General features: G+C 40.7%; 1 protein-coding gene across 4 annotated transcripts in view; it reads left to right on the top strand.

The window, feature by feature from the left end:
• The window catches only part of prkdc (protein kinase, DNA-activated, catalytic subunit), a 48,001-nt gene that overhangs the window by 16,826 nt on the left and 8,538 nt on the right, over nt 1–22,637 (top strand). For 3 of the 4 annotated variants that reach the window (XM_029528724.1, XM_029528725.1, XM_029528723.1), the window contains 51 exons: nt 1,153–1,311; nt 1,513–1,716; nt 1,845–2,033; nt 2,883–2,987; nt 3,099–3,266; nt 3,511–3,638; nt 3,799–4,006; nt 4,685–4,863; nt 4,945–5,113; nt 5,197–5,262; nt 5,334–5,397; nt 5,507–5,655; nt 5,748–5,888; nt 6,066–6,185; nt 6,306–6,449; nt 7,243–7,394; nt 7,951–8,082; nt 8,184–8,295; nt 8,974–9,095; nt 9,256–9,405; nt 10,098–10,271; nt 10,569–10,667; nt 10,789–10,999; nt 11,113–11,287; nt 11,419–11,622; nt 11,818–11,933; nt 12,060–12,191; nt 12,276–12,452; nt 12,969–13,177; nt 13,324–13,462; nt 13,549–13,737; nt 14,153–14,377; nt 14,536–14,644; nt 14,851–14,953; nt 15,051–15,213; nt 15,328–15,502; nt 16,127–16,320; nt 16,689–16,872; nt 17,125–17,285; nt 17,710–17,921; nt 18,678–18,765; nt 18,847–18,990; nt 19,094–19,301; nt 19,385–19,452; nt 19,559–19,779; nt 20,026–20,109; nt 20,929–21,012; nt 21,111–21,182; nt 21,276–21,477; nt 22,073–22,261; nt 22,497–22,636. In XM_029528724.1, the coding sequence (XP_029384584.1) occupies nt 1,153–1,311; nt 1,513–1,716; nt 1,845–2,033; nt 2,883–2,987; nt 3,099–3,266; nt 3,511–3,638; nt 3,799–4,006; nt 4,685–4,863; nt 4,945–5,113; nt 5,197–5,262; nt 5,334–5,397; nt 5,507–5,655; nt 5,748–5,888; nt 6,066–6,185; nt 6,306–6,449; nt 7,243–7,394; nt 7,951–8,082; nt 8,184–8,295; nt 8,974–9,095; nt 9,256–9,405; nt 10,098–10,271; nt 10,569–10,667; nt 10,789–10,999; nt 11,113–11,287; nt 11,419–11,622; nt 11,818–11,933; nt 12,060–12,191; nt 12,276–12,452; nt 12,969–13,177; nt 13,324–13,462; nt 13,549–13,737; nt 14,153–14,377; nt 14,536–14,644; nt 14,851–14,953; nt 15,051–15,213; nt 15,328–15,502; nt 16,127–16,320; nt 16,689–16,872; nt 17,125–17,285; nt 17,710–17,921; nt 18,678–18,765; nt 18,847–18,990; nt 19,094–19,301; nt 19,385–19,452; nt 19,559–19,779; nt 20,026–20,109; nt 20,929–21,012; nt 21,111–21,182; nt 21,276–21,477; nt 22,073–22,261; nt 22,497–22,636 (7,712 nt within the window). Of the gene's footprint in view, nt 1–1,152; nt 1,312–1,512; nt 1,717–1,844; nt 2,034–2,882; nt 2,988–3,098; nt 3,267–3,510; nt 3,639–3,798; nt 4,007–4,684; nt 4,864–4,944; nt 5,114–5,196; nt 5,263–5,333; nt 5,398–5,506; nt 5,656–5,747; nt 5,889–6,065; nt 6,186–6,305; nt 6,450–7,242; nt 7,395–7,950; nt 8,083–8,183; nt 8,296–8,973; nt 9,096–9,255; nt 9,406–10,097; nt 10,272–10,568; nt 10,668–10,788; nt 11,000–11,112; nt 11,288–11,418; nt 11,623–11,817; nt 11,934–12,059; nt 12,192–12,275; nt 12,453–12,968; nt 13,178–13,323; nt 13,463–13,548; nt 13,738–14,152; nt 14,378–14,535; nt 14,645–14,850; nt 14,954–15,050; nt 15,214–15,327; nt 15,503–16,126; nt 16,321–16,688; nt 16,873–17,124; nt 17,286–17,709; nt 17,922–18,677; nt 18,766–18,846; nt 18,991–19,093; nt 19,302–19,384; nt 19,453–19,558; nt 19,780–20,025; nt 20,110–20,928; nt 21,013–21,110; nt 21,183–21,275; nt 21,478–22,072; nt 22,262–22,496; nt 22,637 lie in introns of those variants that run through there. The other variant, XR_003842276.1, reaches the window with a different exon arrangement.

Below are 22,637 nucleotides of genomic sequence, written 5' to 3'. Positions count from 1 at the left end.
CTACCTAATGGCCGTCAGGGGGCAACTCCACTGGTTTTAAAAAAGTCTGATTGCAGTCTATGAAGTCTATTGGAAAATGTCCCTACTTTATTAGTGCTATAAACATTTTCCTTGAGAGTTTATGGTCTCAGTCTCTTTAGCACAGCATGATGTTTCCTTTTTAATGATGCTTCCAATAAAGGAAAATAGTTTTTAAAGCAGGGGCTGGATTAGGGTGTGGCTAGCACATGATTGATTGACTGTTGCACCCATCAGGATAGAGTAAAGAAAAGGTTAAATTCCCCGCCTCACTCCTCCGCAGCTACCTTCTTCAAATATGGTTTCAAAGCAAAGGTATATAATTTTATTGACATCAAGGCACTTTACATATAGAGCAGGTCTAGACCAAAGTCTTGATTTACCTGTTAAAGAGATCCAACAGATCCCTCCAAGAGCAATAGCAACTTGGTGACAGTGGCAAGGGAAAACTTCCTTTAAGACTGATTGGATGCGAGAGACAGATTCTCAGAAATTCCTAGTATAGATAGCTGAAAAATCTGCCTCCCGATTTACTCTTGGAGACACAAGTAAACCTCCATCTAGAGATTGAAGTGATTTACTGTAGTCCAGTCTAGAAAGAACAACTGCATGCATTAGTTTTTGTGCATCCACTTGAGATAGAATGCTTTGGATGGTGGTTGGTTTTTCCCAGTTTAAGAACATATTACAAACTGGAAGCTTCAAGACAGCAGTTTGACAACCCAATAGATGACCTCACAGTGGGTTTCCAGGCTTCACTCTGGACAGGTCGGCCATCTATTGGGGACTGACACATACAGATAAACACCCATTTGTGCCTGAGTGCCTGAGTTTAGAGCCATTAATTAAGCTAATGTGAATGTGTTTGGAGTGTTGGAGAAAGCTAGAGTACTTGGAGGGAAGCCGCATGGGCATCAGGCCCAGGATTTAAACTGGAACCTTCTTGCTGTGCGGTGACAGTATGATGAAACATTAAGTGAAATTAATTTAATATTTTATATTACATTTCTGATTTTTTTTCATGATCATCAAACATTCAGATGGGCCACAGACTGACATTTCCTTTGAGTGTGTTTCTATAATCTCATATCAATCCCCAGTGGCACATTTTTTGAGTTAATGTCTTTCTGAAAGGATTCAGCCTATGCCCAGTCCCTTGGCTCCCAGCTACTAATGATGGTGTATAAAGGCATAGCACCTGGTGGGGTCAGGAAGGCACTTCCTGCCTTGGACATAAATACCAAAAGGGTAGCAGACGGCCTTCTTCAGCTCGCCTTCTCTCTCAGTCAACAGGTCAGTGCTTCTGCAGCAAGATAAAAATGACAATGTGATTGTCTTTAATATGAAACTAAGATTAAATACCATAAATATGGTCAAATTACCAAAGCAAAATCACAAAACAAATTTAACTTTCTACGTAAATTAAAAGATCTTTCAATGTTAGACAAGTTTGAAGTATCAAGTGTGCCATTGTTTTTATTATTCTCTGTGTAGAGTGAGCAGCTGGTGGACCTTCTGTTGAACACCATCATGCTTTCTGTGCCAATATCTGGAAGCCAAAGCCACAACTTCCTGAGCTTCTCCCATGGCGAGTACTTCTACAGCCTCTTCCAGAAGACAGTCAACACTGAGCTCTTGAGAAGCCTGGACACCACAGTACCACTCTTCATGAAAGCTTCCTCCCAAAACCCCAGCATGGTAGCTACTCCTCATCTGTTCTCAGATTAGACTTCAGACAGTTTTAGAAAGTAAATGAAAACTGACTGAGGTGCACATGTGAAGGACTGTGTGTGAGGTGGGTTTTTCTGGGTTAAATTTCTAATCAGGTGAGCGTGCTGTTGAACGGCATGCTTGACCACAGCTTTAGAGAGCGCTCCGTGAGAAAGACGCAGGGAAAACAACTGGTTGAGGAGGTGCTGAAAAGATGGAGTAGTCTGCAGTCATGGTGGGAAGGACACTCCTCCACTCCAGAAAGCAAGACTGCCACTCTCCTGCTGCTCTCCAAGCTCCTACAGGTAAAACACAGTTGAACTTCCAGCCAACACCCCTGGGGGATAATTCTAATAATAATTGTCATTATGTAAAAAAAACAATGCAGCACATTGCAAATATACCCATGCTTCTTGGCTGGATCACAACAACGGTGCCAGCACTGTAAGCTGAAGTGTCTCTGACTAACTGATCACATTTCCACCACTAGTCAACCCAATACTTTGTCACAGAGATGTAGGTCCTGTAACACACAGGTTCTAGCAACAGGGTGTTTACACTTAGCATTGTTGCTAACTTTGCACGTTGTCGCCACATTGAGGCAGATATGGATGCTGACAGGGGGGTTAGGACAATCCTTTTGTTACAGGCAATCTGCTGAGCCACTTGTTTCATTAATAAGAAAGTAGGCAGAGGAGTAACTGATCGTTAAAAACAAGCTTCAGACTGAATTTTGTACCCCCACTAGACACATTAAGAAAGTCTCTGTTTGTGGCAATGCACTCGACAGCTTATCTGACTGCCTTTTACCTTTTCAGCTTAGTCTCTGCTGCCTTGGCACAGTTTTAAATCAAGCCTGAGGCCTTTTACCTTTATCCTTTCTATATCTTTCATGTTGTAATAAAGGCAAAGTCTGAAAATGTACTTAAAAATAAGAGATATTCTGTCTATTCTTAAGTGGTGATTTTATAGAAATATCTGAAATCCCAGCTCAATGTTTACCTATAATTTATGTCTTTAGTGATATGGTCAACCAATGTCTTCTAAAAACAGGTTTTGACCACAAAGATCCACACCTGGTTTAGATTTTGACTTGTTTATATTTTTTTTTAGAATATAGAATTTTTTTTTCATGGATATTTTTCTTACATCAGATTGACTCCTCCGTCTGCACTGACATCAACCACAAAGTGTTCAGACCGGTGTTCTCCACTTTCACCATTTTGCTGGTTGACATGAATCTGCCTCTTAATCTCAAGGTAACAAAGAGGGGTTTTGTTGTGACTCAGTTGGTTTTATCATTTTATTTATTTCCTTTATTATTATTTTATTTACAAGTATGCTTGCTCATCATTTTCTCATCTGTTCAGAGTCAGGCTCTGTTGGTGTTGCCATTCTTCACAACACTCCCAGCAGAGCCACTGGCTGAGCTGCAGAGTGCACTTGACAGCCTGGTTGTCTCACACTTCCCCATGCAGTCTGATGAATTTGTCAAGGGCTCACTTCACCGCAACAACTACATGGACTGTATTCGAAAGGTGATATGTACTGCACAGCTGCACCACAGGCATAAATGTCTGCTGCAAGGAGAGGCACTCTGATGTGGAGCCAATGAGGGTAGCAAAGATATTCAGACACAATTTTTAATTTTAATTAAGACATGCTGTTACCATCAGACTAGTTATGTAAAGCCAGGGCAAACTTTGATTAAACGGTTGAAAACAGTTGTCAACAGAAATTTGTTCTTGGGAGGTTGTAATTTTGTGCATCTCTCTTTCATAGCTGCTGGATGCTCTAGAGCTTTCTCAGAGCCCCCTGCTGCTCAAACTGCTCTCGGGGATTTTGTGTCGAGACAGAAAACACATCATGGAGGAGCAATTCCAAACGTGTTTTCAGACAATTGCAAAACGGTTGGTCAAACCTTTTTGGTGCAGCCTTTCAGAATGAGTTGGCCTTAACATCTACAAACCTAATCGCAACAAAGCATGCATTATGTCCCAGAGAGAGTCCTATGATGCTCCATTACAGGTGCTTCTGTCTGAGTGGTAAAAATGATTGATCTCTGATTAGGTCAAGCGGTGAGCAGCAGCTGCAGTTGCTCTGTACGTTATATGAGGTGATCCAGCAGGGTGATGTCGTGACAAGCACCATGCTGCAGGCCATGATGGAGAGGGTGCTACTGCCTCTGGCCTCTCACTGCAGCATGACAGCCCTGGGTGAATTCTTTGTAGCAAACATCTCCAACATTATTTCTTTCCTGCTCAGTCGCTTCATTAAGGTTTGTTTGTTTTTAAGGATTTATTTCAAGATGTCTTCAACACAAAAACCTATTCTATAGATTGTCCTTGTTCTACATTACCAGTATGCTTGACACCTGCTCAAAGCCAGCATTATTTACATTAGTGGTGCACACTTCAGTCTGCAAGCCTTAATGCTCAATTCGGAATTCTTTCTAGAGCCTGTTTTTTTTATGCATCTTTACATTATGATCATGATCATGGCCCTGATGTGACCAGCATATGCAGAAGAACAACAAGATGTCACACATAAGGCTCTTGTCTACAAAAGTAAACAAAAAGGTCAGGAATAACAGACATGGGGGCAACAGATGTTAATACTTAAGTACGGCGTACTGTTTCACTGTCCTTCCACTGTCTACCTCCGGCACTGCTGTCTCACTGCTGTGATTACAGTCGGCGCACAATTATGACAATTGTGGATCTAGAGTGGCATAAAAGTCATATTGATTACCAATACAAGTCACATGGCTGTTCAGACTGAGGTTGCATTATAAAAAAATCAGATCTGTATCTGATTTACAACTTCACATAAAGTGTCCCATATCCAATTTCGTTGTCATCAAATGATCAGATCTATGTCACATGGAGTGGGGGGTCTTGGCCACTTGGGCCTGCTGTGTGTACATAGCCTAAGTAAACTTATTTGTAAATTTCAGTCAAGTGAATCAGTTTTTGAGATGCAGCTGCTGAAGAAGAGCAGCTACTACAAGCTGATGGAACTCCTGTATTCCCGACTTCCCAAAGAGGAGGTCTACTCCAAGGAGTCCCGCATTAATCAGGCCTACTGTCAGTCAGACAAAGCAGAGGGGAATGAGTTGTCCAAGACCTTGATCAAGTGAGACACCTGCACACTTCCCTTATTAACAGGTAGCATTACTGTGTTTTTTCTTTTAATGCTGAGTTCATTTTACAATAGGTCATGCTTTGAAGCTTTCACTGAGAATATGGCTGGGGAGACTCAACTACTTGAACTAAGGAGACAGTTTCACTGTGCTGCGTACAACTGTGCCATTGCAGTCATCAGCTGCAGCTTCTCTGAGGCCAAATTCTACCACGGCTTCCTCTTCAGCGAGAAACAGGAGAAGGTACTGACACACTTCTGTTCTTTCCTCACTTCACCACTGCCCTGCAATGACCATTGTCGTGATACTCTTCTTTCCTGGCACAGAATCAGTTCATTCTGGAAAATATCATCGATGTTGAAAGGACTTACAACTTTCCAGTTGAAGTTGAGGTACGTTTTTGTGTTTGTGTAACAATTTTTTTAAGTTTAAGCTTTTGATTATTCATCTATTTTCAATCTAGGTCCCACTTGAGAGGAAGAAGAAATACGTCACGATCAGAAAAGAAGTGAGCAAGGAGAGTGGAGGTGTGTTCTGTCCATCTTTGTCACAGAGCACTGCACAGCCCTAAACATAACTGTGTTGCTCTTTCCATTTAAAAATAAGTTCATGTGCTTTATGTTTCTGTTTCCACAGAAATACCAGTTTACTTGTCTTCCCAGTCATACATGGTGGACAGCAGCCTGAGTGAAGAGATGAGTCAGTTTGATTTTTCCACTGGTGTCCAAAGCTTTTCCTTCAGCTCTCAAAACCCAGAAGGACAGAGACGCACCGTTGTGAAAAGAGTTAGTCGTATGGTTTCTTCCATGCAGTATTTTGTACATTTCTGTGTGATTAGCAGACATTAAAATTAGAAACATAATGTTTGTAAATGTAGGAGACAGAGGAGACAAATCCCCCCCAAAGTGCCATGTTGGATCTAGAAATGGATGAGTTAAACCAGCATGAATGCATGGCAACCATGACAGCTCTTATTGGACACATGCAAAGGAATAACATAACCCCCAAAGTTGAAAAGGTCAGTGGTCCTAAAGTCGAGTGAGGCAGCTTTTAACTTTGTGACTTGGATGATCAAAGTTTAGCAGCAAATCACTTTGGAGAGTATTATCTTTCCTTTCATGAACATTGTTCAGTGTAAACATGACTGTTAGCTGCTATGTCATTCAATAAACTCTGCTCTCTGTTACTGAAACAGGATCAAATCCCAAGTGAACTTCCTCCATGGATGAAATTTCTACACGGAAAACTATCAAATCCATCAACACCTCTGAATATAAGACTCTTTGTCTCAAAGCTGATCATCAACACAGAGGAAGCAAGTTATTTTATTTGTTCTTCCATCTATATAGACTTCCACGCCAATTCTGTTTCAAAATAAATAAATATCATACTCTGAGAATCTAATCTCTGCCTTTATTGCATCTTGTTGTTGCAGGTTTTTCGACCGTATGCCAAACACTGGCTTGGCCCGCTCCTGCAGCTTGTTGTCTCTGGAAATAATAGGGGAGAGGAAATCCACTTCATGGTGGTGGATATTGTGGTCACTGTGCTCTCTTGGACAAGCCTGGCGACTCCCAAGGTTCTTAGACTTAACTATTACAAGGAGTACATTTGTGTTTGTATTTTTAGCTTTTTTTTATTGAACATTTTGTCATGTGAAAGCTGCTTTTCATTTAGTGTGTACACATGTTGAAATGCATTACCCTCAAATAGGAAATTATTTGTTCATCTATATATCGACTGAATGGGTCTAATAACAGCAACCGTGACCTCTCTATTCAGTGGAACTCCAGTTTGTATTTCAAAGGAACACAACAGGTCAAGGACTTAAAACAAAGAAATTCTTTAAAAATGCTGTTAACCACAGAGTAACTGGACTGTCTAAAATATTAAGATGAAAACACAGCAGAGAAGAGATGTCATCAATGCTTCAATATTTTAGGGGAAAATTCCGATATTTTGCCACAGTCCCTGCAACAGAAGTCAGCAAAAACAGTGCACTGGTAGCCTCTACGCTAAACCCTAACTGTCAAAAACCTTCAAAAAGGAAATTGTGAAAATTCTAGTTATTAAATTCTCCTTCTGCTGCTTGATTTAATTGGTTTTGACATGGCCAAAAAATGTAAAAAATTATGTTCAGACACAAGCAACATTTTTATAGAAGAAAAGGTTACTTGCCAAAATTACCTGGATGCCAAAAGCAACATGTGAAACACATAGTTTTATCCCCCAGAGGAGCATTTTAGACTCTATGAAAACAAGTGTCTGCTCTCCAGCGTTATTGTAAAACACTGCATCAAACCACAGATAATGACTGACTGACAGAAGTATATAATTATAAATTCATGATTAATGATCTTTTTGTGTCACAGGGTAACACCAGAGATGAGGTGCTTGCCAACCGGCTTCTGGAGTTCCTGATGAAACACAGTTTCCACTCCAAGAGAGCTGTTTTCAGACACAACCTGGAGATCATTCGCACTCTGGTAGAGTGCTGGAAAGACTGTCTCCATGTACCGTACAGGTAGCTGTCACTTTCTGTAGCCAAATGGTTGGTCCTGCTTCACTTAATTTCATTTAAACTCCTGAAATAACAATGTGGTGTCTCTGCAAGCAACTTGCTACACAATATATTTCCTGGTTGACTTTCATGCTATGTGGATCCATGATCTGTCGCCAAGGAAAAGCCTGCTCAAAAGTTCTGAACAATTAAGAGAACTATGACATAAATCAAGTCAGTATCGACATAACGGGCTGAAACAACTTTATCATTATTAAAGCGATGATTTACTGTTTTTCAAGCCGTTACAATGTAATTTACATACCTGTTGTGAGGTGTACAGACTGTGATCCAGGGGTGAAAATAAATTCTTCTAAAATGTCATGACTTTTCAGAACCTGAAAAACCTGGGTAAATCATTTAGAATAAAATTGAAGGAGGTCTTGTTTTGACTGATGGTTGAATCTTCAGAAACAACAGAAGCATATTCTCGCTTCAATTTTAATATTCTATACAACAAAAAGGCAAGCTAGAAAACGATGCTGATGAGTTATGACGTGATCGCTTTGTCTCTTTGCAGTTTGATATACGAGCGATTTTGTGGCACTAATCCAAACAGCAAAGACAACTCTGTTGGACTCCAGCTCCTGGGAATCATTCTGGCCAACAATCTCCCCGCTTACAATGCCTCGTGTGGAATTCAGTATGAATGGTAAAGTACTTAGATATTTCAACTTCCACATGTGTGCACATCTGTCTTGTAGCTGGCATTCTGTCCCACAAAGGATCTTACATAATTTCTGCGTTTTTCAGTTACATCCAGGCTCTCACCAGGAACTTGTCCTTTGTAAGGTACAAAGATGTCTACGCAGCTGCTGCTGAAGTCATCGGCCTCATGCTAAAGAATATGAGTCAAACAGACAATGTGTGTACTCATGTTTATGACTGATTGTGTGTGTGTGTCTGTGCGTGTGCGTGTGCGCCAAGCACCTTTACTCGAAAGAAATGAATGCTAAAATCAGCAGATGCCATAAAGATTGTTTTTGGAGGCTAAGCTTTTAAATCTATTGGGTACAGGTGAAAGGATGGCATTGCAAGTGGGAGATAGGTGGTGCCACAGACCACCTCCTCCTGTTGAGGGATGGTTTTTGCCAGTTTTAAATAGATGGCCTCTCTTTCAAACATCTGTCTTCCCTGTCCAAATATGTATGTTGATATCCTCGAAGGAGAGTGAGTCGGTTGGACAACAGCTGCTGGGAATCATCCTAGCCAACTGTCTCCCTGCTTAGGATGCCTCATGTAATTGAGTATTTGAGTGAAGTCGCATCGCCTGTCTCCACCTATCTCCCACTTACAATGGCATTTCAATCTTCATACAGATCCCACAGTTCAGCTACAGGACTCTAGAAGAGTCCAGGCCTCCAGGCTCAGGGCTGTTTTGATGTTAAAAGCAGACTTACACAGTATTGAACAGGTGGTCATGATGTTATGGGTATCTTTGCATGATGATGCCTATTTGCTTCAAGTGCTTTTTGTAAAAAATTTACATTTCCCATTTTTCATCACATTCATTCCATGAATGTCACCTGTAACTTTTTTTCAGCACCACAAAGAACTTCTGAAACTTGCAGCCAGTAAAATAAATAATCTGAGGATAGACAAGGATGACAAGTTCATTATTTGCTTGAACAAAGTGTCAAAGCACTTTCCTGCATTCATGGATCAGTGAGTTTATTTATGTTTTACCTTTGCTCTAAATAATCTTTGTCACAGAAATGAATATCAGTAAAGCAGAAGCTTAAAAATAAATCAGCTTTCTGACTGTCCAGTGTAGTTGAGTTGCCTACCAAGGTAAATACAGCTGTGCTTTCTTTTTTATTTTCAGGTTCGTCAACTATGTGTTCTTCCTCCTGCCAAAGCTGCACGGCATGTTAAAGACTCACGGTGTGGAGTGTGTGCTGAGCCGAGCTGAGCTCATCCCAGACATCTTTCTGCGGCTGAAGACCGCAGGCTTCATTGAGATGATGGCCCATAGGTATGTCCTCAGATCGTTCTCCTACATACCTGACAGGTTCTTAGTCTCTCTGGATTCAGGAAACCTACATTTCCAACACATTTTATTTGATATGTGTGGTCCTGGCAGGAAAATGCTCATATGTTTTGTTTCAAATAGTATGGGCCAAAGCAAGTTTTCACCTTGTTTGAACTGTGAACATGCTCTCATTTTGTTTTCCTACTCAGTGAAAGTAAAGTGGAGAGTTTTGAACAGAAAACAGTGATTTGCCTGCATTTCTCAAGTAACACTCCTCTTCATTGTGCAGGCTTAGGGTTATTATCTATAGTGCTTATCCATCAGAGTCACAGTGGGCTGAAGGCATTCCCAACTGATACTGAGCGAGGTCCTGGTCCAAGTTGCAAGTCTATCCCAGGACGAACATATAGAGACAAAAAAACCATTCTACACTCACCGTTGTGTAATGTACTCTTTAGGCCACTGCTTCATCATGCCACCCAATTCTGCAGTCAGTTGTGCACAAATACAAATATATATATTATATTATATTATATTTTATACATATATATATATATATATATATATATATATATATATATATATATATAGAAAGGGGGGAAAAATATATAGTTTTTTTATTTATTTATTTATTTTTTATTTTATTTTTTTTTTTACTCTGGGACAATAATGCTTCTGCCTGTCACTCTTCTCAGGGACGAAGCACGACAGAGAGTGTGTCTAGATATTGTCCACAAGATTATTGGCCTCCTGACTCCAGTTCAGCTTCAGGAGCTGCTGGAAGCTGTGAGAAGTTTCGTCTCCCACGCTTCACCAGTGTGCAGAGAGCGCATGTATGATATCCTTATGTGGATCATGGACAATTACAGGTGAATCTGTGGCTTCTGTTCTCAAACTGAGAATCACATTCAGCGTTTGGTCTTAATTACATTATTTCTGCTATAATGTGGTAGTGCAACATTGTCTGATTTGAGTTATTAGGTGACTACAGAATGTTAGCACTTGTGGTGCACATTTAGTGCTTGTAGTAAAAATTTGTAAACAATGTTAATTCACCAACAAAATGGTTTTGCAATTACTCATAAGAACATTTCTCATACTGGACAGCATTGTCCTCTTTGCTTTGAGTCTATATTTATTGATGCACAGTATTATTATTGATCCAGTGATGCAGAGAGCATGGAAGACAGCACATCAGTGGAGGTTCTGAATGCAGCTAAAGATACACTACTCCAGGGGCTGTGTGAAGAAAACCAGGGCCTTCAGTGAGTATATACTGGGTTTCACTTTAATTTCAGTTTCATACTTTCTCTTTATTTTGGCTGTAATCCAACCCAGTGTTATCCCAATTAAGTAAGGTATATTTCAGGTCCTCTTTGTTTTTAGGCTGTACGTTCATAACTTCTGGAGTCAGGAGAAACGCCTTCCCACTGCACCTCTTGAGCGAATGTTGATGGTGCTTCGTTCCCTGTACTCCTGTCACATAGAAAGGTCTTTCTTAGGCTTGGTGACTAACCTGCTCCTGGAAATGACCAGCAAGAGTCCTGACTTCAGGCGGAACATGTTTGAGTACCCACTCTCAGAGTGCACCTTCCAGGTCAGTGGTTGTCAGCATGTGTATTTCTCTCGCATCAAAATGGTCTACTGTGGGTATGCTGTTTGTATGCAAACAAGTTTTTTTTTTTTTTTTTTTTTTTTTTTTTAATGCAGGACTACATGATTGATTCGAACTGGCGCTCCAGGAGCACTGTCATGACTCCGATGTTTGTTGAGACCCAAAGATCACAGGGCCCAGACAGCATGTCAGTGTCTCAGTCCGGAGCCATGAAGGGGAAGGTCAGGGCAACTCAGACCACCCTGGAGTTCAGCCAAACCCAAACAGCAGGTACCAAATCCAACACATCAGAGCAGTAACCAAAGAGAATGAGTTACCTCAGATGGATGTTTCTTATTATTCTTATTTAACACATGAAATTACATGTTTTTTATACAAAATCTTGTTGTCTTGTCCCACAGGTCGACGTGCAGCTTATAACTGGCTGACAGACAGCAGTGTGGATACACTTTCAGAGTACACATTTGACACTGAGTCTCTGTCATCATTATTGGTGTTTGATAACAAAGCAGACAGGCAAACTGCAACCAGAAGACCTGTAGGGGAAGAATTTGGCCTGAGGCGCCTCACTGCACCAAATGACGAGGTGGACAGTCGCACAAGAGGTTGGTCTCAGAGAAACACACACACACGCCATATGGTGAGAGCAATTACTCAAATTTATAACCAATTATAACTGGCTCGCTATTTTTATGATCATCACAACTGAAATTGTAATACCTGCCAAGATAATTGCAATATACATTTTTCCATATGGTGCAAATGTAATTTTAACATATTTCATGTCAATTCATCAACAGCAGAAAATGAGCAGCGTAACAACATCCTGAGACTGAGACGCAGATTCCTCAAAGATCAGGAGAAAGTCAGCTTGAATTATGCAAAAAAAGAGGTCCAAAATCAGAGGCAGAAGAAGGTACCAAACAACCACCACACAAAGTCACATTGATCCTTAGTGCAATGCAGTTTTCAAATGTTGAATGTTGTCAGAAAAAAGTGTCAGGAGTGTAGTCCAGTGCTTAGTCGGTTTGGTTTCCCACAGGAAGAGAAAGCAAATCAAAGGCTGCGTAAAGAGGCTCAGGTGACTCTTTATCGTAACTACAGAGTGGGAGACTTTCCAGACATTCAGATTCCATACAGCAGTCTCATCGCCCCCCTGCAGGCACTTGCCCAGGTAAAATTCTGCCATCTGTGTCCCTTCTGCTCAGGTTTGAAACCTATTATGATTTATGTTTTCCTCTATGTATGCTTCCTGCAGAGAGACCCAATTTTAGCCAGACACCTGTTCAGCTCCCTGTTTGGTGGTATACTCCAAGATGTGGAAAAACACAAACCAGGGGAGAGTGGAGGAGTAAAAAAAGAGCTGCTGTGCATCATGAATGGTTTTCTGAACAAGAGTACCCTATGTTTTCCTCCTTTTATAGCATGTGTGCAGGTATGACCCTCTGCCACAACAGTTACTGTTAAATTGCTGTGGCAGTCATTGATGGTGTAAGAATAATAGCAATCCATGTACATCAAAAAAAGGTTCACTGGAATTCTAGAACACTCTTAATTTAAAACAGCTCCATTGCTTGTTTAGTTTGTATTAACATGTAATGGCTAAGTTTAACATGGCAGACAGGGGGAACCCAAAACTAGGCCTCATACGAAAACACGCTGTGACCAATTCTGCATATCAGAAAGAGGGAGCTAAACATAAAGTCAGGATTCTGTCATCACAGGTCCAGATTTGCTTTAGGTTTTGACCCAAATTTAAGTGAACTCCTCTGGTCTCTGTTGCTTTGGCCAATTTAAGTAATTTTTGCATTCAATGCCATATTTACCATTCTTGTAGTGAATCCAGCTTTTCACCACAATGTAACAATTACAAAAGAAATATTGTCATGCAGATGGAAATTACTTTTACAGCTTGCTTCTAAAAGTTGATCTTTGCTTGTCGCTTTGTTAGGATATTTGCTACCAGAATATGGAGCTGCAGCATCTGGATCCAGCAGCAGTCAGCTCCACTTCCCTGGCAAGTCTCCAGCAGCCATCAGGCATCCTGCTGCTGGAGGAGAGCTTGCTGCATGCCAGCGCTTACGAAGAACCTCTTGCCAAACGCTCACGAGGATGCAGAGAAATCCTCCCAGATACCAACAAATGGATCCACCTTGCAAGGTACAGTGCTAGTTCTACCGTCAGCTCCATGTTTGACCCTCACACCAAGTAACTATGCTCAGCAGCATATTGTGTAGATTCTTTGATGAAATTGTGATTGGAGTTTGTGTAATAGGCGTGAGCTCTCTGCTTCTTCTGTTCTGTAGGCTCTACAGATCTGTGGAGGATTATGATGTTGTGCGTGGCATCTTTGGTGGTAAAATCGGCACCAAGTCCATCACTTGCACTGCTCTTCAAGCTGAGGCCAACAATGATTTTGCAGAAGCTGTGAAACTTTACAATGAGGTAATCAGTAGAAGATGGTGGTTGTACTTGTGAAGTGATTGCAGTAATCCAAAAACTGAATCTATTCTAAACTTGCTCACTGTCAGGCCCTGAACACTGAGCATTGGAGTGATGGTGAGCCCACTGACTCAGAGAAGGACTTCTGGGATATAGCAGCAATGGAGGCCTACAGTCACCTGACTGAGTGGAAGTCTCTTCAGTACTGCTCAACTGTCTACCTAGATGAAAACTCTCCACCCAACCTTGACAGGATGTGGTCAGAGCCTCTCCACCAGGTAACAGCCATGCAGCAGGATGGGTGTTGTCCTCTGAGATTGAGTTCCAACTTAAACTGCATCGTTGTAATTGAAACCCACATGATGTAATCTCAGCCCTCTGTTACTTATGGATGTCCTTCCAGGTTAGTGATGTAATGCTGCTTTAGTACTGAACATGCAGCACATTACACTAAAGATTCTCGAAACAATCATCACTGCCACTAGCTGTCGCACTAATTACCAGCGCCACAGACCAAAACCATCTAACCAACCTAGGAACTGGCACATGGGGAAATAGAAAACTGGCTCAGATTCTACCTGGATCTTTTAGCAACTCCTAGAGTTCTGCTCAGGATACCACTATTCTGCTGTATTTTCACATGAAAATAAATGGTTGATTACTAATATTATAGCGTTCCTCCCTCTTTGCCAGGAAATGTATCTGCAGCACATGATTCGCAGCATGTTGAAACAGCTGCAGCTGGGTGAGACTGACCAAGCTCTTCTCAGCTTCATTGACAAGGCTATGAGGGTGGAGGAGCGCAAAAAGCTCCTGGAGAGTCACTACAGCCAGGAGCTCAGCCTGCTCTACATCCTGCAGGAGGACTATGACCGTGCCAGACACTACACCAACTATGCTATGCAGCTCTTTATCGAGGTCTGCTGATATGTTCTTTCGGCCTTTCACCTGATGGAACAAAGATCATTATTAAACCATTTTATAGACAAATTAATTTTTATAAATATATGTGGTGATTTTGAATATAGAATGTACACAAACTTATTTTTAGTTGACACTCAGTCTTCTTCCTACAGAATTACTCCAGTGTGGATACGCTGCTTACTCAAAGTCGGCTCACTATCTTGCAGTCAGTGCAGGCCTTAACTGAGATCCAGGACTTCCTGAATTTCATTGAAGGAGAGGGTTTGTGTCGATGTCCTATAACAAAATGATGAGTGAAAGTCATCATAAAGAGTGTTCCTCTGTTTTTTTTTTTCTTTTTTCTTTTTTTTTTTCTTTTTTTTGGGGGGGGGGGTTCCAAGAATGCAGAATAACTATTGTTGGAACTGTCTTTGATTTATATTTGGAAAGTATATTTGTATATTTTATTTTTGTATTTCATTCATTAGTGTCTGTGAATGCCTTGAAGCGTCTCATCAGATTGTGGACTGAGCGGTATCCTGATGCTAGAGTGGATCCAATAAACATATGGGATGATATCATTACATCTCGGTATGTAGATCTGATTTTTTTTTTTTTTTTTTTTGCTCACAAAGCTTTGAAATTATAAAGGAGTGACAAGCTCTCAAATTTGATGGCTACTGTTTAGATGCTTCTTCTTAGACAAGATCAGGGAAAAGCTTAGAGGTCACACTCCCAGTGACAGCATGGAGGTGGATGCTCCAGATGACCCAGCATGTGACATTGACACGCTAGTGAATGGCTGCAAATTCCACATGAAGCTGCACATGGCTGATAGCGCACAGAAGCAGGTAAGGAAAGAAGTGTTTTGTTTTTTTTTTACTGTAATAAACTATGGAAGAACCACTTTTTATGTTGCCCCATTGTAACCATAAACTGATCTTGGTCTAATAATCCTGTCACAGAATAACTTTCCTGTCGCTACCAAGCTGCTGAAGGACCTTCACAGACAGGCCAAAACGAACAGAGAGTGGCTGATGCAGTGGGTCCACAGTTTTAGCCGCTACAGCCACAAACGTAACCAGGCCATGGGTCCAGTGGAGCAGATCAGTGCCATGCTGAAGATTATCCCACTCTTGGGTAAGGGGAGGAAATAACTTGTGCATGCCTTAATAGACATGACTAACAGGGCATACACGTCAGACATGTTGCTATGTGTAGTACAGTCTGTCAGTCACACTGGGTCTACACCCCCTAACATATCCCCTGATTTATGGTCTATTTTCCCTCAAATAGAACCATACTTCAACAAATGAATATCATGTTGTATTGAAGAGTCGAAACTCAAGCGTGAGACCATAAACTCATAGGAAAACGTTTACTGAGCTAATAAGTCAAGTGAGAAGGGCGGACATTTTCACACAGACTTGAGTTCAACCTGACTTACATCTAGTGCTTTCATCCAGTTGCCTACTGATGGTCATTATACAGAATCTATGTTTAAGGATCTTCAGCATTTGCTTCACTTTACAGCCCTAGATTCAATGACCACTTTAATTGAAAGTCTGACATGAATCAGTCGTGAGTGATTATTTGTTGGAGCTGTGGTAACAAGCACTGCTGTATTTTGTTGAGTTTGTTGAGTATTTTGCAAAAATCAAATACAGTGGAAGAGAATTTTAAAGTTCCACTGCATACACAGTAGTAACATGTATGGATATAAACCTGCTTCATCTGGTCCTGTTGCCACTTTGCTCTCTGTAGAGGACCTTCAAGCTGACTGTGACAATGCCCCAGCTAAAAAATTCAGGTCTCAAAAGGTTCTCCAGGGTTTATCTTTCGACATCCTGGCCACAGCTGTCAGCAGAAGCCCCTCAGTCTTGGAAACGATTGAACCTGAGAAAGCAGAAAAAGTTGTGAGGCTCTCTGGAGCTCCTTGGCCCACTCAAGACCCAACGGTACTAGTCTTATTTTGACACTAGACTGCAGTATTTTGGTTGTTTGTTGGTTATGAAGGTGTATCTAGAATCCAAAATAGCAGCAGGTAACTAAAGACTGTTTGTACTGTAGGCCTAGGCTGCTGGGGGAAGGACTGAGCTTCTCTCTCTCTCTCTCCCTCCCTCTCGCTCACTCACTTTCTGCCTCTTAAAGGAAGTTATTCTTTGCCACTTTCACCAAGTGCTTGCTCATCGGGGGATCTGTTGGGTCTCTTTAAATAATTTTATAAAGAGTTTGGTCTAGACCTGCTCTATATGTAAAGTGCCTTGATGTAACTTTGTTATGATTTGGCGCTATACAAATAAATCTGATTTGATTTGATTTGCAGAGATTAGAGGTAGAGCTGCAGTTAAAGGCCCTGAAGCTGCTGCATGATGCTACCAAGAAAGCCGATGAAGAGCTTCAGTCTTATGCTGAGGACTGTGTGGACAGTAGTAGCATCACAGAGACCTACATGGCCCTGGCTAACTTCTGTGACAAAAAATTGCGAGAGGAGGAGCAGAGTGATACAGGTGAGGAAGAGGAATGCATAAGATCAACTGGGCATCTTCATATAACATCACAGGTAAAAACACACTTGTTACAGCTAAAGGATCAAATCTTCTCCAACAGCAGAGATGTTAATATCTGGTGTTGCTGTCCAGCACTGACCCCCATGGCCTCATCATGAGTGTATATGGCCAGCTTAATATAAAAGCATTGTCTTCTGTTATCCTAAAGAAATCTGAATGAATTTTCACCATTCTTTCTCTGACTTGTTACAGAAAGCCAGTTTCCAGACCTCCTGGCTCTGCCTGTTCATGTGGTGCAGAACATGTTGAAGGCACTGAGGATGAACTCAGAGGAAGCTCGCCTCAGGTTCCCACGTCTGCTGCAGATCATTGAGCTGTACCCCTCTGAGACACTGGACTTGATGACTAAAGAGGTTAGTGTGTTTTAAAAACATGGATTGTGAATGTTTTTGCCTTAAACCTACATTCAATCTCATGACCATCACTGGCTCATTTTGACTAAGTTCATGGAAAAATGTCTTGATTTTTCTCTCGATTTATCAGCTCAGTTAGTGAGTTTTTCATCTTGGTCTCCAGTTTCATTGCGATCCAATGGATGACATCCCAGTTGGGTGTACAGAGATGTAACCCCACTCTCCAACAGTTCCATTTATTGCATACACATACATTAAACCCTCTTGGGGACTGTGGGCAATATGTCCTATGGAAATCCGTATTAGTTTCTAAAGACTGTTGAATCTGTTACTGAACAATATAGAACCTTGATTCTGCATCCCAGCTATAATGAGGGTAAAACATTTGATGTCGTGTCCTGTAATATATGTGCTCTGTCGGTAGATGGTATCAGTTCCATGTTGGATGCTGATTGGCTGGATCAGTCAAATGGTTGCCCTGCTGAACAAGCCAGAAGCTGTGGCAGTGCAGCATTGTATTGGACAGATAGCAGAGTTTTACCCTCAGGCCCTGGTTTATGCCCTCATGATCAGCAGTGAGAGTTTCCAGTTCGAGGACTCAGCCCCTGGATATCGGCAGCAGGAATTTGTGAACAGGTAAACTGAAACAGTGAAAAGAAAACCATCCAAATAAGTGAAAATGATATCTAAATCAAATGTAAATAAAATTGTGTCTGGTCTCCTCTGATTTTGTTCCAAAGCTTGCTCAAAAGTTTAGTCTTTTTTCCAAGGACTAAGTTGAAAACCAACAGCAAAGGACCAGCAGAGGTTCTGAAAAGTAATTCAAGAATTTTAAAATAAATCCTAAAATAAATGTGAATCCACTGAAGAAATTATTTTGGATGGTTTCATTGTAATAAATTGTCTGGCATTAATAAGACAGTTGTGGTGGATTCCTCTGATAGAATAGTCTGTTTTGTAAATTAACGTGTGTGTATAAATATAATATATATATATAAAAGTGGAAATGAAAGCTGTATTTTCAGATGATGTTGCTAAAGGGATGCATATGAAAGGAAAATAAGATTGGACCCATGTATGAGCCCTCGGGAGCACTGTAGGCTAATGCACTGTAGGCTAATTTAGCAGAGCATGAGAATGAGGAAAACACTAACAATTAGAGTGAAAAAAAAATGAATTAGATGTTTGTGTCTGTGTGTGTGAAACAGAACAGAATGAGTGACAATGCGGTCTTCTGTGCATTTGCATTAGGAACCTATTGCATACAAATACATGTATATTTACACGGGAGTAATTTTTAATAGAAAGGAGGTCGTGTAAACGTGTATGAGTCTTTGTTGGTCATTGGAGGTAATGGGGTCACATTCAATCTGTGAATATTTGTGTCTTCAGGTTGCGAAGCATGCTGGATAAGGGAGGAGCTGTGAAGAAGTTTGTGGCTGCGCTGCAGCAGCTCACAAATCCCGAGATGATCTTTAAGGTACAGATTTAGACCTTGAATTGATCCAGCCATTGTTCTCTGGTCTGGCACTGACTGTTTTCCTGACTGTTGTCCACTTAGGACTGGTGGGATAGTTTGAAAGATGAATTGGAAAAACCAAACTTTGATAAGAAGCAGATGAGCATTGCATATCAAGAGATGCACTCTTTGCTCGGGAATCACAACGCAGAAGGTCATGGAATGTTCCGCAAGAAATTCATCCAGGTTTGTTAGTTCAACTGACCATATATACAGTTCCAAAGATACAGTTTTCTTTATTTTCATAAACTGCAAGTTGTAAAGGGTCACTTTTTCTGCAATTTAACAGAAATTTGCCAAAGAGGTGCAGAAACAGTTGGGAGCCAATGGCAGCAAGCTGTTTGAGAAAAGGAAAGACAAAAGCTTTGTGCAGCAGGTGGATGACCTCCTAACATCAATGCGTGCATTTCAAACAGAGCCTGGGAACCTGAAGGAATACTCTCCCTGGCTCAGTGGCTTTAAGGCGGACTTGTTCAGCAATGAGCTGGAGATTCCAGGTCAGGTCTTGGGTTCAAACCCTTGAGATATTTTTATTTGTCGCAAGTTTTGTTAATGCCAATGCTTTTCCCCCTTTCTGTAGGACAGTATGATGGCCGATCAAAACCTTTGCCAGAGTATCATGTAAAAATAACAGGGTTTGATGAAAGGGTATGTTTTTTTTATTATTTCCTTAAAACCCCAGACTTGTACAATGATCTAACTGTCTAATAGTGTTCTTTCCATCGGCATGGTGATGTGAATCTATCTGCTGCAGGTCAAGGTGATGTCCTCCATTCGTCGTCCCAAACGTTTGATCATCCGAGGAGATGATGAGCGGGACCACCCCTTCCTGGTGAAGGGTGGAGAAGACCTGCGGCAGGACCAGCGCATCGAGCAACTTTTTGTTGTCATGAACATTTTGCTGAGTCATGACACTGCCTGCACACACAGAGGTCTGCAGCTCCGCACCTATCAAGTCATTCCCATAACCAAGAGGTATAAACCAATTTGAGTGATGTTCACTCAGGCAGCTGGTTCTAAATTCCTTTTTCATTAATGTTGGAGAAAACACAGCATTATTATAGTCCAATAATAAAAAGTAATAAAATAACTAAAAGTCTTTAGTTATTTTTTATATATATGGTGAGGTAAGAGAAGCGTCAGTGCCACACACAATGTAATTCAAACACTGCAGGAAGTTAATGGAAACAAATTGAATTGTGACTTTGACTGCCTTTACAGAATTGGTCTGATTGAGTGGATGGAGAATACTTGCACCCTGAAAGACTTCCTGTTCATGAACAAGGAAAAGCAAAGTGCTCAAAGGTCCAGTACATACATGTCCTTCTGATAACATCTTCACTAGTATTGAAAACCTCTCAAACTTACATAAACAAAATACAAAAAGATATCATTTTATCAATTAGTATGGAAGCAAATTTCTGCTACACCAGGAAATAAAAGGTTTGTCACATGAAATGTTTATTATTCTAACAAAATAATACAATCCTATCACCTTATAATAATTGAATATGTATGTATTTCTAATGTGAAATGTTTTACATTATGATGTCAAATCTTAAAACTGATATTTGAGGAAGCAGAAATGAATAAAGAGGAATGTGGCTCATTTACAGTATTTAATTAAGTTCACCATCATGCTTGGATCGAGACATGGAAAGACTCAAATGACCCCCCTTTCCTGCTGTCATAAGCTAGACACTAATAAAGCCTAAAAGCATGTTACATTTTAACAGTATAATATGCTTCACTGATAAGCTTTTATGTTGCAATTACATGAACATAGTTCAAAGTTAAAATATGATCCCATTATTTTCCTGCTGGTATAGCATCAATACATCTCTGGTCGTTCCTGCATCACTTTAAATGTAATCAGGCTGTGAAAAAAGCTGAATAACTGTATGAGCCACTGCTTCCCTTTTCTTGCCTTTTCTGAAATTTTAAATTGATTTGATTAGAAAATAGAAAAGGTGAGTTTCATTGATCTAAATCAAATGAAAGTAGTGAGTGAGTGACATCATTTAAGACAATATTTCTGAAGACATTGTCAAAGATTTTTAAAGAAGCATGAATTGTATGTTTTGGAACAGTGGCAATTTACGTAGTTCATGTTTGTTCTTTAAGGCCTGCTGAAATCTACAATAATTGGTTGTCTGCCTTTGCTCCTGCAAAAGTGCAGGGTGTCCAACTTTATGCTCACGTTTACAAGTAAGTCACCTCATTATTTATTACAAATTGAAGTAATGAAAAAGTGATTTGACACCCGACAGCTGGGACCTTGACTGTATTTCCTTTTTGGTTTCCAGGAAAGCAAAGCGAGCTGATACTGTGAACAACTTCATGAAGGTGCAGCAGCATGTTCCCAGCGACCTTTTTAAGTAAGGAAAGAGACTGAAGAATCTGACAAAGTTCATGGAGACTGAAGTGCTCTTTAAACTGTGCACTAAAACATGCTCTTTTTTTCTCTTCAGGAGAGCTTTTCTGAAGATGTGCAACAGCCCTGAGGCCTTCCTCTCTGTGCGCACTCACTTCATCACCTCTCATGCTTTGCTCTGTGTGAGCCACTGGATTCTGGGTATTGGAGACCGACATCTGTCCAACTTCATGATCAACATAGAAACAGGAGGCATGATTGGCATAGACTTTGGTCATGCATTTGGTTCAGCCACACAAGTTAGTAAATTGAAGCACAACTTTTCTTTTAAAATGTTACTTTGAATTTGAAACACAGGTCCTATATGAGGCACTCACCACTGTCACCACAAAACATCAACATCAAAACATCAACCAACACACTGCTGTACCCAACAAGTAGCACCAAATTGACACAGGCTTCAGGCTCTAACTATAACACACCTTCACAAACACAGTAATGGGGTTACGACGAAACTATTTTAACTTTCACAATGGCCGTTTTAAAATTTTTCCAATATTTTAAAATAGCTGGATTCTCTCACCACCATGGAACATACAGCATGATGTGTGGAGAACAACTTAAAGCTTTCCATGCTAATAGAAATGTAATTGAAACTACAAAATAAACGCTAACTAAATGGTGGGCTGTGAGGTGGCTGTCACTGCACTATGGGATTGGATCAGTGTGATGGCCAGAAAATAACAATTTAACACCAGTCTCCGTTAGTGAATGGCACATGTCAAGACTGATTCCCTTCAACAGGGACCCAAGTTCAAATAGTAACTGTGTGAGAGCCACAGATTCCCTAACCCATCACCTGTATGAATAAATCTCATCTGTCTCTCCTCTCAGTTCCTCCCAGTGCCTGAGCTCATGCCTTTCCGGCTGACCAGACAGTTTGTGACTCTAATGAAACCTCTGAAGGAGTCTGGTTTGATCCAGAGCATCATGGTTCACTCCCTGCGAGCCTTCAGAGCTGAGCCAGACCTTTTACTCAATACCATGGACGTGTTCGTCAAGGAGCCCTCACTGGACTGGAAGGTGACCACTTGGTCCTGCAACAAGTTTCCACTGACTGAGTGAACTGTAGATGAACAAGACAAGAGGAGAAGTCCTCAAACCTGCTTTTTGTATAATTAAAATATTTTGAATTTTGCAAAAAAGATTAGTATTTATTTAGTATTATAGTATTTATTTTATTGATACATGTTTTAATAGATGAACAGTAGAATAATAGTTATAATAGTTATAATAGTTTGTCATTGCTGTTACACAGAACTTTGAGATAAAACAGTTGAAGAAAGGAGGCACGTGGACAGAGAGTGTGAACACCAAGGAAATCAACTGGTATCCTTTACAGAAGGTCAACTTTGCCAGAAGAAAACTAGAGGGTGCAAACCCAGCTGCTATAACCAGG

Source organism: Echeneis naucrates, chromosome 20 (genome assembly GCF_900963305.1).
Source record: "Echeneis naucrates chromosome 20, fEcheNa1.1, whole genome shotgun sequence".
NCBI lineage: Eukaryota > Metazoa > Chordata > Actinopteri > Carangiformes > Echeneidae > Echeneis > Echeneis naucrates.
Note: the sequence above shows the minus strand (reverse complement) of the source record. Positions and strands in the feature narration are given on the sequence as shown.